General features: G+C 41.0%; 1 protein-coding gene across 1 annotated transcript; it reads left to right on the plus strand.

The window, feature by feature from the left end:
* The first annotated feature begins 61 nt into the window (after positions 1-61).
* TSFM (Ts translation elongation factor, mitochondrial) lies at positions 62-11,503 on the plus strand. Its single transcript, XM_043966454.1, has 6 exons — positions 62-922; positions 1,194-1,346; positions 3,347-3,475; positions 5,308-5,430; positions 6,226-6,313; positions 10,920-11,503. The coding sequence occupies exons 1-6, from the start codon at positions 596-598 to the stop codon at positions 11,324-11,326; spliced, it is 1,227 nt and encodes a 408-aa protein (XP_043822389.1). The 5' UTR covers positions 62-595; the 3' UTR covers positions 11,327-11,503.
* The last annotated feature ends 494 nt before the right edge of the window (positions 11,504-11,997 follow it).

An 11,997-nucleotide genomic window follows, 5' to 3' on the forward strand; every position in this document is an offset into this window, starting at 1 on the left:
TCTTTCCTTTCTTTTTTTATTTTTAGGAAAAACAAGAACAAAAAAGTATCTTCTGCATCTAAGGCTCTAAACTTTATGTTTTTAGGCTTTGGAAGAAAAAGAGCCTCAGACTACCTGTTTTATACTTAGCAACACAGGGGAATGAAGTGCCTAAACACATTAAACTTCTCATTTGGGGAGGGGGTGCAGTTAGGATGCAGCAGGCTAGTCTCTTCCTAAAAGAAGTTGGAACGGTTTAGTGGAAAGAGTACAGGACTTGGGAAGCAATTTTAAAGTGCCTACTATGTGTCAGACACAGTACTAAGCGCTGGGAATACACAGAAAGGCAAAAAGGCAGTCCCTGCCCTTAAGGAGCTCAGTCTCTGGATCTGTCGTGTAAAAAGGCACCTCTCTAAACCTCGGTTTACTAATCTATAAAATGGGGGTGATTATTTTTTTCCGTTTAACTCATTTGGGGGGCGTTGTGAGCCAATTATTTTAAGTGTTGTATAAACGTGATTTATCGTTCCGCCCCCAGCCTTCCCCACCTCTTCACCAGAAGTAAGCCTTGGAATACTACTGCAACTGGCCACCGCTGTAAAGTAGTCTTGGCGACATGACCCACCTCCTTTCCAGCTGTGGCCAATCATTGCTCGACGTTCCATTCTCCTTGTACGCCCAACGAGCCGGAGAACCTCTGGCCGATAGATGGCGCTGTCCTCAGCCATTCCCTAGTTTAGGGTCGGCTCTGTTGAGTTTGTCCCAGCCGTTGATCCGTAGGTTTCTCGTCTCTTCCCTCCTCACCCCAACCCCCCACCCTGGTCTTCTCGCGCGCGCGTGCGCTCTGGGACAGGCGCGTTGCTGCTGCCAGAGTCGGAAAAAAATCATGTCCTTCTTTTGGTCGCTGAGAATTTTTCAGCATTTGGGGTCCCGGAGCCGGCAGGTAAGGGAATGTGGTGGTGGAGCTCGTGTCCTCCCTGGAGCCCAGGGCGGCCCAGCTCCCTTTCCCCCTGCCGCCCCACCCCCACCCCCCAGGCTGTGTCCTTCCAGTCCCCTGCATACCTGCTTCCCCCATCCTACCTCCCCTCCCCCCAGGCTGCTCCCCCTCCTCATCCCGTGCCTGCCCCCCCCCCTCCCCGGTGCCCCTGGAGTCCGGCCTCCCCTCCCCCCAGGCTGCTCCCCATCTCATCTCGTGCCTGTTCCCCTCCCCCCAGCTGCACCTGGGGTCCCACCTCCTCCACGCGGGAGCCATGGGGCCCGAGGCCGCGTCCCGCAAGGAACACCTGAAGAAGCTGAGGCAGAAGACCGGCTACTCCTTCACCAACTGCAAAAAAGCGCTGGAAACTTGCGGTGGCGACCTGGCTCAGGTGAGGGAGGCCGGGGAGCCCCCCCCCCTCCTCCTCCGGTGGGGAAAGAAACCGAGGCCCCATTAATTGAGCTTAAACTGACGTCTGCTTTAAGTTGATTTGTTCATGGTGACACAGGTGGGAATAGGCGGGGCTGGATCTGAACTCAGGTCCTCCGATTGCAGAGACTCCTTTGGCTGTCTGGTGAACTTAGTGAATTCCGAGCTCCTCGAGGGCAGGGAATGTCTTTTGCTTACTTTTGTATCCCCTGCGCTTGGTAGGGCGCCCGGCACTTAGTGGGAGTTTGATGAGTGTTCGTTGAGTGAATAGACTGTGAAGCCAATGGACCCCTTCTCAGAGGAATGTTTTTAAATGCACAAGATTATAAAAGAAACCAATTGTATTTTGTCAATTTTGAAAGTTTAAGAACTGCTTCCCTTTTTCCCACTGTAATTGTGTTGAAGCTAATTTATAAGTGGGTATGTTTCACCGCAAAAGTGTCAGTGAATCATGCCTCTCATTCATTCAATCAGGCAACCAGCATTTTATTAAGCACCCAACAGCTAACATGTGCTTGAAGTGTGCAAAGGGTTTTCTTCTTTTTCTTTTTTTTTTTTGGCAGGGCAATGGGGGTTAAGTGACTTGCCCAGGGTCACACAGCTAGTAAGTGTTTAAGTGTCTGAGGCCGGATCTGAACTCAGGTCCTCCTGAATCCAGGGCTGGTGCTGTATCCACTGCGCCACCTAGCTGCCCCTGCAAAGGGTTTTATACACATTAATTACCTCATTTGAACCTTACAGCAATCCTGAGAGGTAGGACCTATATTTTACAAGAGGAGGAAACTAAGGTTGTGACCTGCCTAGCTGACACAGTAAGGATTTAAGAGCAGGATTTAAATGGGTCTTCCTGACTCCAGATCTAGCTCTCTAGCCACTGTTGCAGGCAAAGCCTGTGGTATCTTAGCCTGGGGAGAATTGAGTTCAGGACTACAGCTAGCCCCATATCTCCTGGGAGGAAGATACCCATGTGCCTCTCAAGTGGTAAACTCTTGGGATGAAATGGGAGGAAGCTTGAACTTGGACTTCCATACTCTTTTTGGGGGTGTGTGTGTGAGGCAATTGGGGTTAAGTGACTTGCCCAGGGTCACACAGCTAGTAAGTGTTAAGTGTCTGAGGCCGGATTTGAACTCAGGTCCTTCTGAATCCAGGGCCAGTGCTCTATCTACTGTGCCACCTAGCTGCCCCCTGACTCTCGTACTCTTAATGCATATGTCTTGTGCAACTGTAGAGGACTCGATTAACTTCTCTGAGCCTTTTTTCTCATCTGTGAAATGATCATAATACATGTGTGCTTTTTGTGGGGGGAGGGAAGGGATACATTTATTTATTTGTAACGTTCATTAAAAAAATTTTTTGAACCCCAGATTCCTTCACTCTAGCCCCTTCCCCACCCATTGAGAAGAATAAACATCATTTAAATTATACGTATGAAGTCATGCAAAACATATTTACATATTGGCCAAATACATGCTTTTCTCAAAGTAAATCTATGAAGCAGGTGGAACAGGAAGGTACTATATAATAAATGTCAGTTGCCGTTAGTCTTCTTTTGGGGGGGGGGCAGGGCAATGAGGGTTAAGTGACTTGCCCAAGATCACACAGCTAGTAAGTGTCAAGTGTCTGAGGCCAGATTTGAACTCAGGTCCTCCTGAATCCAGGGTCTGTGCTCTATCTACTGCGCCACCTAGCTGCCCCCCTGCCATTATTCTTAATGTTTTGCCGTAGCTGTTTCAGAGATGTAGCAGTATTCAGCTACTTAGAAGCAAGAGATGAAGCCCTTTTGTCTCAGGAACCCACTGTTACGAGACTTGTTTTTTGCCTTACACTCCAGATTATCATTTTATTAAATAATTTGGGCATCAGAGGAAGCAGAGAGAAATTGAAGACAGGAAAACATTTATAATCTTGCAGCTCCAGAATTCTATGTCTGACATCTTTTTTTAATTCTCCTATAATTTTCAGGCAGAAGCTTGGCTACATAAGCAGGCCCAGAAGGAAGGATGGAGCAAAGCTACTAAACTTCAGGGAAGAAAAACTAAGGAAGGGCTGATCGGATTGTTACGGGAAGGGAATTCAGCTGTAATGGTAGAGGTGAGCCCAGTTTCCAGAATTAGTTCTTGGTCCTCAAATATTTGACTATATTTGTACTCGACATTTTTTTGTTTGTTTGTACTCGACATTTTGGATGGGAAAGTAATAAACTCCAGAAGAGCTGTCTATTACAGTGAAACTGAGTGGACGGCGTCATCAAAAGTCATCAGTAGACATGGTCTCAGTGATAGTTTTATGTATAATTGTACAAAGCAGTGTTGAGGAGAGGCCCATCTTGTGTCTCTCATTCTCCTTTGTACCTCTCCAATGCACTTTTATTCTAATTTGTGTTTGTCTCTGCTTCAAAGAGGCAGTATTGTATAATGGATAGAAAGCTAGTCTTGGAGCCAGGAAGGCTGGGAATTCAGGTCCCACTTCTGACTCAGACCGACTTGGTGACCTTGGGCAAGTCACTTGAGATAATAAGTTGCAGAGAAGGTTGCAGAAGTTGCAGAGCCTGCTTCGCTAGAGGGAGTTCCTCCCTTCGGAGTTCCCCTGCCAATGAAGTCACAGGTCTGATGTCTATTCCTAGCTCTCATTTTCTTTGTTGCTTAGGAGGTAAGTTCCTTGAGTGAAGACACTTGATTAACTTCTTTGTGTTTCTGGTATCAACTGTAGTTCCTTGCCTTTAACTTCAGCCATCCATTCCTTCACCTTTGTTGTTGTTATTCTCCTGATGCCTGTCACAGCTTCTCCATAACTTAGCAAATTGTATTTGAGAGATGTTTTGGCTAAAAAATTCTTTGCCCTTCTGCCAGCCTGGTTCAGATTTAGTTAGTTTAGTCCTTGGACAACAAATAACAGATATCAATTGGCTTGGACTTGAAACCTTTCCAGCTTGGTAGGCCCTTGATGAGCTTTTATCCCAGTGGCATAGCCTTTGAGATCTTAGTGTTACTTCCATGTCACATTCTGATTAGGACTTTAGTAGTTTTCATGTACATGGTAGGTGCTGCTTAAATATTTGAATTGTTAATTGAAGGTAGATATGAATCTTGTGCTTCTTGGTCTAGTCTTGAAGGGTTTCCTGAAGAAGTTAGAAATTTTGTAGATTAGCTGATGGAGGGTAGAGGACATGGAAGTAGTTTACGTGTCACTGTGGATAAAAGATCAGAAAAAGAGAAAGGAGAGTTCAAATAAGTTGATTGGGCTAGAGCAGGGCTTCTTCTTTCTTTTTTTTTGGCGGGGCAATGAGGGTTGAGTGACTTGCCCAGGGTCACACAACTAGTAAGTGTCAGGTGTCTGAGGCCAGATTTGAACTTAGGTCCTCCTGAATCCAGGGCCAGTGCTTTAACCACTGCACCACCCAGCTTCCCCCAGGGCTTCTTAAACTTTTTCCACTCATGACCCCTTTTTGCCACAGAAAATTTTACTTAATCCTGGGTGGAGAGGTGTAGGTATATAGGTACCAATATGACAGAGAAAATGGTATTAGTCTAAATGTATGCTTATAAAGCTTAAGTATACATAACCTCTTACTATTGCCAAATTTTTCTTGACCCCCACATTCACTTACAGGACCCCATATGGGGTTGAGACCCACAGTTTAAGAAGCTAGGGTCCAGAGTGGAGGATAGGAGATAGAGTTAAGGGAAGAAGGTCCAGGTTAGTAATAAACTCACAGTCATATCATAGGATATGTTGCCTAACCCATCATGGCAAGAGCCACTTAAGTTTCTGGTCTTCTACTGCCATAGGAAAGGTATTTTGAAAAGATGCAGTTATGTCTAAAATACAGCTTTGCCTTACTTCGGTTTGTATTAGATAAACCTTTCTCATTTTTGTGGGTTTGCCGCTAAACCATTGTTTACATCATGAATCTTTACCTGCAGGTGAACTGTGAGACAGATTTTGTTTCTAGAAATGTAAAGTTTCAACAACTGGTCCAGCAAGTGGCCCTTGGAACCATGTTGTACTGTCAGAGTCTGAGGGAGCAGCTCTCTACATACAACAAGGTGAGTTTGGGTTTATGGTCAACCAGCGTATACAGAGTGACCCAGACTCTGCATCTAAAATGACGAAAGAAAGGAATTACTAGATAGTCAGATTAGAAAAGACACAATTTTACTATGTTCTTAATGTAGTCCAGCTGACAAAACAATCATCCACACCACTTTTTTGTCCCTCAAACTGTCTCATGAGCAGAGACACAGGGAATAAAATATTATTTCTTTTTTTTATTTTATTGTTTTTAGTGAGGCAGTTGGGGTTAAGTGACTTGCCCAGGGTCACACAGCTAGTAAGTGTTAAGTGTCTGAGGTCGGATTTGAACTCAGGTACTCCTGACTCTAGGGCCAGTGATCTATCCACTGCGCCACCTAGCTGCCCCAATAAAATATTATTTCACGGAACCTGAAAACATTTATCTTGTGTAGAGAACGGTGGGATTTTATAAGACTACATAGCATGGGTAAAAGAATATGAACCAAGAGTCAGGTATGGCCCAACTCCATCTCTCTTGGCACCAGTTTACTTTTCTAAAATGATGGGATTGACCTAAATGATTTTTGAGGTACTTTTGAACTCTGAAATTACCTAGAATGCTCCCTAAGGGCATTGGTGATAGAATAGGATCTATGTAAAAATATATTATAAATGTATAATATTACTGATATGACAGAGAAAATGTTATGAGTCCAAATTTACACTTACAAAGCTTAAGTTGCTTTATTTAGAAGAGATTAGTGCTGTTCAGGTAAGCTTGGTATATTGGAAATTGATCTTTGCTTTCCTTTCTGTGTGTATTTCAGGGTTTTCTAGAGACAGCTGAGCTCTCTCGGCTTAGAGCTGGACCTAATAGAGAAGACTCTCTCAAGGACCAGTTGACATTATGTATTGGTGAGTGCTGGCAAGAGACCCTAGACTGAGGCTGAAAATAGAAATCAACAATCGGTTCCCCTTAGGCAGACTTTTGTGAAAAATCTTACAATCCTTTCTCAAAGCACCAAAATCATAGTAATGGAAGTAGTTTATAAGATATTCAGGCTTCTACTTATGTGAATCCATAGACTGTTAGCTGTCTAGTTGTATGGACGTCATATTTTCCAGGAAAGAATGAACAGTTAGGGGGTTGTGGGAATCTTTCCAGTGAACTTGCCCAATGTAGATTGCTGGGGTAGTGAGGGGAATTTTGATTTATTTTGCATTCCTCTTGTTGGGAATAAGGGTGTGGGGAAGATGGTTGTTGAATCCGGGAAACCAGCTGCTTATCAGAAGTTACTGACAATAACAGTTCTTTTTACCAGATCATCTCCTACTGTCTGCAAACTATTAGTGAGTCATAGATGAGAAACCAGGTTAGGTAGATGCATAGGGGGTTTTGTTAAGTAATTCTGGAAGAATTTGGGTGTTTTAGCCTTGTTTTTTTTTTTTTTTCCTGGGGAATTACTGTAACAACTAAGTAGATTCTTGACTTATTTTTAAAATTAGTTTTCCTTTCTGGACATCTCTTTTCTATACCTTCAAGATATAACTCGCTGGGGTGTTGTATTTATGTATATTGTGTTCTCTTGAATAAATCAGAGATAGTTATTCCCATCCCTTTGCTGGTCCATCCCCTTTGGTTCTTTTAGAGGGTAGTATTGATTTAAAAAAAAAAGGAAACTCCAGGTAATTTTTGCTCTTGTGAGCAGCTCTGGGAAAAAAATTTTCAGGGAGAATACATATTGAAACTATTCATTTTAAGTTTGGGATTTTTGCTGTGCCCTGCTATACCACTTTTGATATTCTCTCTATCTAAAGTATCATGCCCATTCATATTTCTTTCTTTTATTTTTTGGTGAGGCAATTGGGGTTAAGTGACTTGCCCAGGGTCACACAGCTAGTAAGTGTATTCATATTTCTTTTAAAAATTATTTTTAACATTGATTTTTGAACATTTAAAGTTCTAAATTCTTTCCCTCCAGCCCCTCCCCCACCCATTGAGGAGACAAGCAATGTGCTACCTAATATACATGTGAAGTCATGCAAAACATATTTCCATATTAGACATGTTGCAAAAAAAAAAAAAGGAAAGAAAAATAAAGTGGGGGAAAAACCATGTTATGCTGCATTCAGAGTTCATCAGTTATTTCTCTGGAGATAGATAGCATTTTTTTATCTTTAGTCCTTTGGGATTGTCTTAGATCATTGTATTGATCAGAGTAGCTGAGTCTTTCACAATTGATTGTTGTCAAAATATTGCTGTTACTGTGTACAATATTCTCCTAGCATTGCTTCCTTCACATTGTAACAGTTCCTATCAGTCTTGACAGGTTTTTTGTGGTATGTCCATTCAATTAATGTTGATTTAAGCCCCTACTCTGACAAGGCACTGACTATGCTAGAAAAACAAAGACAAAGAGGAAATTGTTCTTGCTCTCAAGGAGTTTATGTTTACATATAAGTAAACACAAAGTATGTAAACTTTATCTACAATTTAAAAAAAATTGTACATTAATGCGTTTTGTCATTTCAAAACCTTTCAGATCATTATCTATTCACTAGGCTATTCATTAGTTTTTTTTAGTTATTCAGAATTTGACATCCTTTTAATGATTTTTTTCCCCATTTACCTGGTTGTTGCAATTGTGTGTTTGTTCTCTTGGTTCTTCTTACTTTGCTCTGCATCTGTTCATTCAGATATTTCCATTATTCTCTGAATTCCTCATATTTATCATTTTTTACTGCACATCATTTCCCCATTACCCTCATATAGCCTAAATTTTTCAGCCATTCATAAATGATGTGTACCCTCTTGGTTTCCATGTCTTTGCTACTGCAACAAGTGCTGATGTGAATATTTGGGTATACGGTCATTTTATTCAACAATTATTAGACGTTTTTGTTGGGGTCTATATTTAGTATTGTATTCACTGTATCAGAGGATAAAGACACTTTATTTTTCTTGCAAAGTTTCAAATTGATATCCAGAATATTTAGATCACTTCATAATTCTACCAGTAATGGATCATTGTACCTGTATTATAGCCACAAGCTCCCCAACGTTTACTATTTCCCCTCTTTTGTTATTTTTGTCAATTTGTATACTATGAGGTAAAATCTTAGTTATTTTCATTTGCTTTTCTTTTACTATTAGTGATTTGCCACATATTTTCAAATGTTCATCTATAGTGTGTACTTCTTTTTTTTTTTTTTTTTTTTTGGTGAGGCAATTGGGGTTAAGTGACTTGCCCAGGGTCACACAGCTAGCAAGTGTGTACAGTGTCTGAGGCCGGATTTGAACTCAGGTTCTCCTGAATCCAGGGCCGGTGCTCTATCCACTGCGCCACCTAGCTGCCCCTATAGTGTGTACTTCTTATGTAAGCTGTTTCTATCTTTTGGCCACTTATTTTATTAGATAAGGCAGGAATCACCAAAGGATGGCTGTAGGCCAGATCAGCACTACCCCCTCCCCCATCCCCCCATAAGAACATTTTAAAATGTAATACAAATTTTAAAATACAATTATATTTTTCTTTAAAAAATGTAAAACCCATCCTTGGCTAGCTGGCTTAACAAAAATGGGGTGGGCCAGATTTGACCTGTGGGCTGGAGTTTGTCAGTGCCTGTATTAGGGAATTGCTCTTGGCATTATGCATTTGTGGCACTTCCCTATATATTTTGGTTATGAGATTTAGGTAATATTTTAATGCAAATATTTTTCCTACTCCATTGTTTCCCTTCTAATTTTCCATTAATTTTATTTTTTTCAGAAGCTTTTTATTTAATGTAGTCAGAATTGTCTATTGTCTTTTATGATAATCTATCTTTTTTTAAAATTAAGAATTCTTTCTTCCTCTAACCATAGTTTTGAAAGTATATTATCTCATTTTCTCTCTTTAAATGGTGTGACCATTAGAAATTATTTCAAGAGGGAAAGAGCACTAATTGGGGGGGGGGGCAAGGAAAGACCTATCAGTGGTGTTATTTGAACTGGGCTTTAAGATTCTTTGTTAAGAACTTGACACATTTCAACAAATATGAAGATATCCATGTAAAAAGAGGAACAGGAAAACTATGAAACTGACTCTTAATTACAGTTTTTTAAAGTATCTATTATATTTAACTTGGTAGTACACTGATTCACTTATCTTTTTTCCTACTGTTGTTCTGTGTATTTCGAAAATGATTAATTGATAATTTTTTTGCATCACTATCACTTCCCCCATTCCCCTTAATGCCTCCCTTTCCTCCATGAAATCTCCCTTATAACAAATGGTGTAGACAAGCAAGAAAAATGTCCACATTGGGCATATATGAAAATGTTATGTCTCCTTCAGCACCTCTGGTCCATCACCTTTCTGCTAAGAGGTGGAAAGCCAGCATCCTTAGTTTTCTAGAGTTGTTATTGGTGATTGCATTAACCAGGGTTCTTAGTGTTTCCAAACTGTGCTTTCCTTTATGGTATTATAATCATTATATAAATTATTCTTCTGTTCTGTTTATTTCACTGAGCATCAGTGCATACGAGTCTTTTTCAGGTTTTTCTAAATCTGCCCCTTTTGGCATTTCTCATGATGCACAATATTCCATTACATTCATATACTATAATTTGTTCAGGCATTCCCCAATTAACTGACTTCCACCTTGTTTCCAGATCTTTGCAACCACAAAAATGCATCTATAAATGTTTTTGTAGATATGGGTTCTTTGCCTCTGTCTGACCTCTTTGAAGTACATGTATAGTAGTGATAGCTCTGAGTCCAAAGTCATAGTTTGGTTCCATATTTCTTTCCAGAGTGGTATGACCAGTTCCAGTTCCACCAACACTGTTGTGTAGCTCTATTAACAATTGTCTTTCTTTTCGTGTCATTTTCATTAATCTGATGAAGGTGAAATGATTCCCCAGAGTTGCTTTAATCTGTATATATTTAAATATGGTTGTTGATTGCTTATACTTCTTGTTTTGAGAACTATTACTTTCTTTTGGCCGACTTTCCTATTATAGCTTATTATTATGTATTTGTATTAGTTGATTATGTTTTAGATATCATACCTTCATTAGAGGAATGTGTTGCAAAGATTTTGCCCCAGCTAGCAGCTTCCCTTCCAATCCTCACTGCATTGATTTTGTTTTAAATCTTTTCAGTTTTATGCCATAAAAGTTGCTCATTTTATCTCCTTTGATTGATCCTCTCTTCTTTGGTGAAAACTTTTCTCCTAGCAGTAGTTGTGAAAGGTGCCTGATCTCATACTCTCTTTTTCTTAATGATGTAACATTACACCAAAGGTGATTTCAAGAGGGAAAGAGCCCCATTGGTGTAGGGGAGGGTGGTAATTTCAGAAAAGGCTTTGCCTCAGGGGTGGTGTATGAGCCAGGCTTTGAAGAAGGCTAGGGCTTCTGGGAGACAGAAGTAAGGGGAGCACATTCCAGGCATGGTTGGCTATCTGTGCACAACATGCCGCGACCACTTGGAGCAGGTTAGGATTGTGATAGTTCTGCTTAAGTTTTGTTTTTCTGCAGGCAAACTGGGAGAAAACTTGACTCTTAAGCGAGCTGCGTGGGTGACTGTTCCACATGGATTCTACATTGGTTCCTATGTACATGGAGCAGTGCACAGTCCCTCTCTCAGTAACATGGTACTTGGGAAATATGGTGCACTAGTCATCTGTCAGACATCTGAAGAGAAATCGAACCTTGAAGACATTGGTCGACGACTTGGGCAGCATGTCGTGGGAATGGCTCCTTTGTCTGTAGGCTCGATGGAAGATGAGCCTGGTGGAGAAGAGGAAACAAAAATGCTTGCCCAGCCCTATTTGCTGGATCCTAGCATCACATTGGGACAGTATGTAAAGCCCCAGGGTGTGTCTGTGGTTGATTTTTTGCGGTTTGAATGTGGAGAAGATTTAGGGGCAGCAAAAACAGAATAGACTCCAGGGACATTCTGGACCTTAAAAATTATTAACTGAGCCACTCTACATCCTGAGCAGGGTTGGTTTGATCACTGTTTCAGGAATACATGTGAGCTATTTTTCTTTGGGGTTATGGTAAAACTGAAAAGGTAATTCAATGCAGCAGCTCTAAATAAAGATGCTTCCCTCCCTGTAGAATCTTGTCTTCTTCCTTGTTTGTAAAGCTGTGGGTTTAGCCTTTTATGTTGTGAATTTGACACATTATTTTGGTGACAGCCCCTAACTGATCCCATTAAAGAACAAGTAGTTTTATTATTGGGAACGTGGCAGTATGAAGCCTTTTGACTTAGATTTGGTTATCTCTTACATTCAATGAAATCTGGCCTGTGTATGTTTTAATTCTGCTTTTCCTCCTGTCCATTCCCATTCATTTCAGCTCCGGTAAATGGGCCCAAGGAAATTTAAATAGTAAATATCTTAGAGAAACTTTACCAGAAATATCCCAAGGACACTGTGTTGCTCTCTCTCTCTTTCTCTCCTGTGCCCCATTAAATCTGTTCACCCTAAGCGGAGGTAACTGTCTATTTATAGGCTGCCAGAGCCCTCTCCTCTATTTCCTCTCATAATTATTGTAATTCACCTCCATTAATATTAACTGTCCTTGTGCACAGCAATGTTCTAGGTGCTAT

Source organism: Dromiciops gliroides, chromosome 5, assembly GCF_019393635.1.
Source record: "Dromiciops gliroides isolate mDroGli1 chromosome 5, mDroGli1.pri, whole genome shotgun sequence".
NCBI lineage: Eukaryota > Metazoa > Chordata > Mammalia > Microbiotheria > Microbiotheriidae > Dromiciops > Dromiciops gliroides.

What these genes read in the sequence shown, in the direction of transcription:
- TSFM (XM_043966454.1), top strand. Translation starts at nt 596, where the DNA reads ATGACCCACCTCCTTTCCAGCTGTGGCCAATCATTGCTCGACGTTCCA. An exon ending in AGCTCTCTACATACAACAAG is followed by an intron (nt 5,431 to 6,225) that starts GTGAGTTTGGGT and finishes TGTGTATTTCAG; the next exon opens with GGTTTTCTAGAGACAGCTGA. An exon ending in CCAGTTGACATTATGTATTG is followed by an intron (nt 6,314 to 10,919) that starts GTGAGTGCTGGC and finishes GTTTTTCTGCAG; the next exon opens with GCAAACTGGGAGAAAACTTG.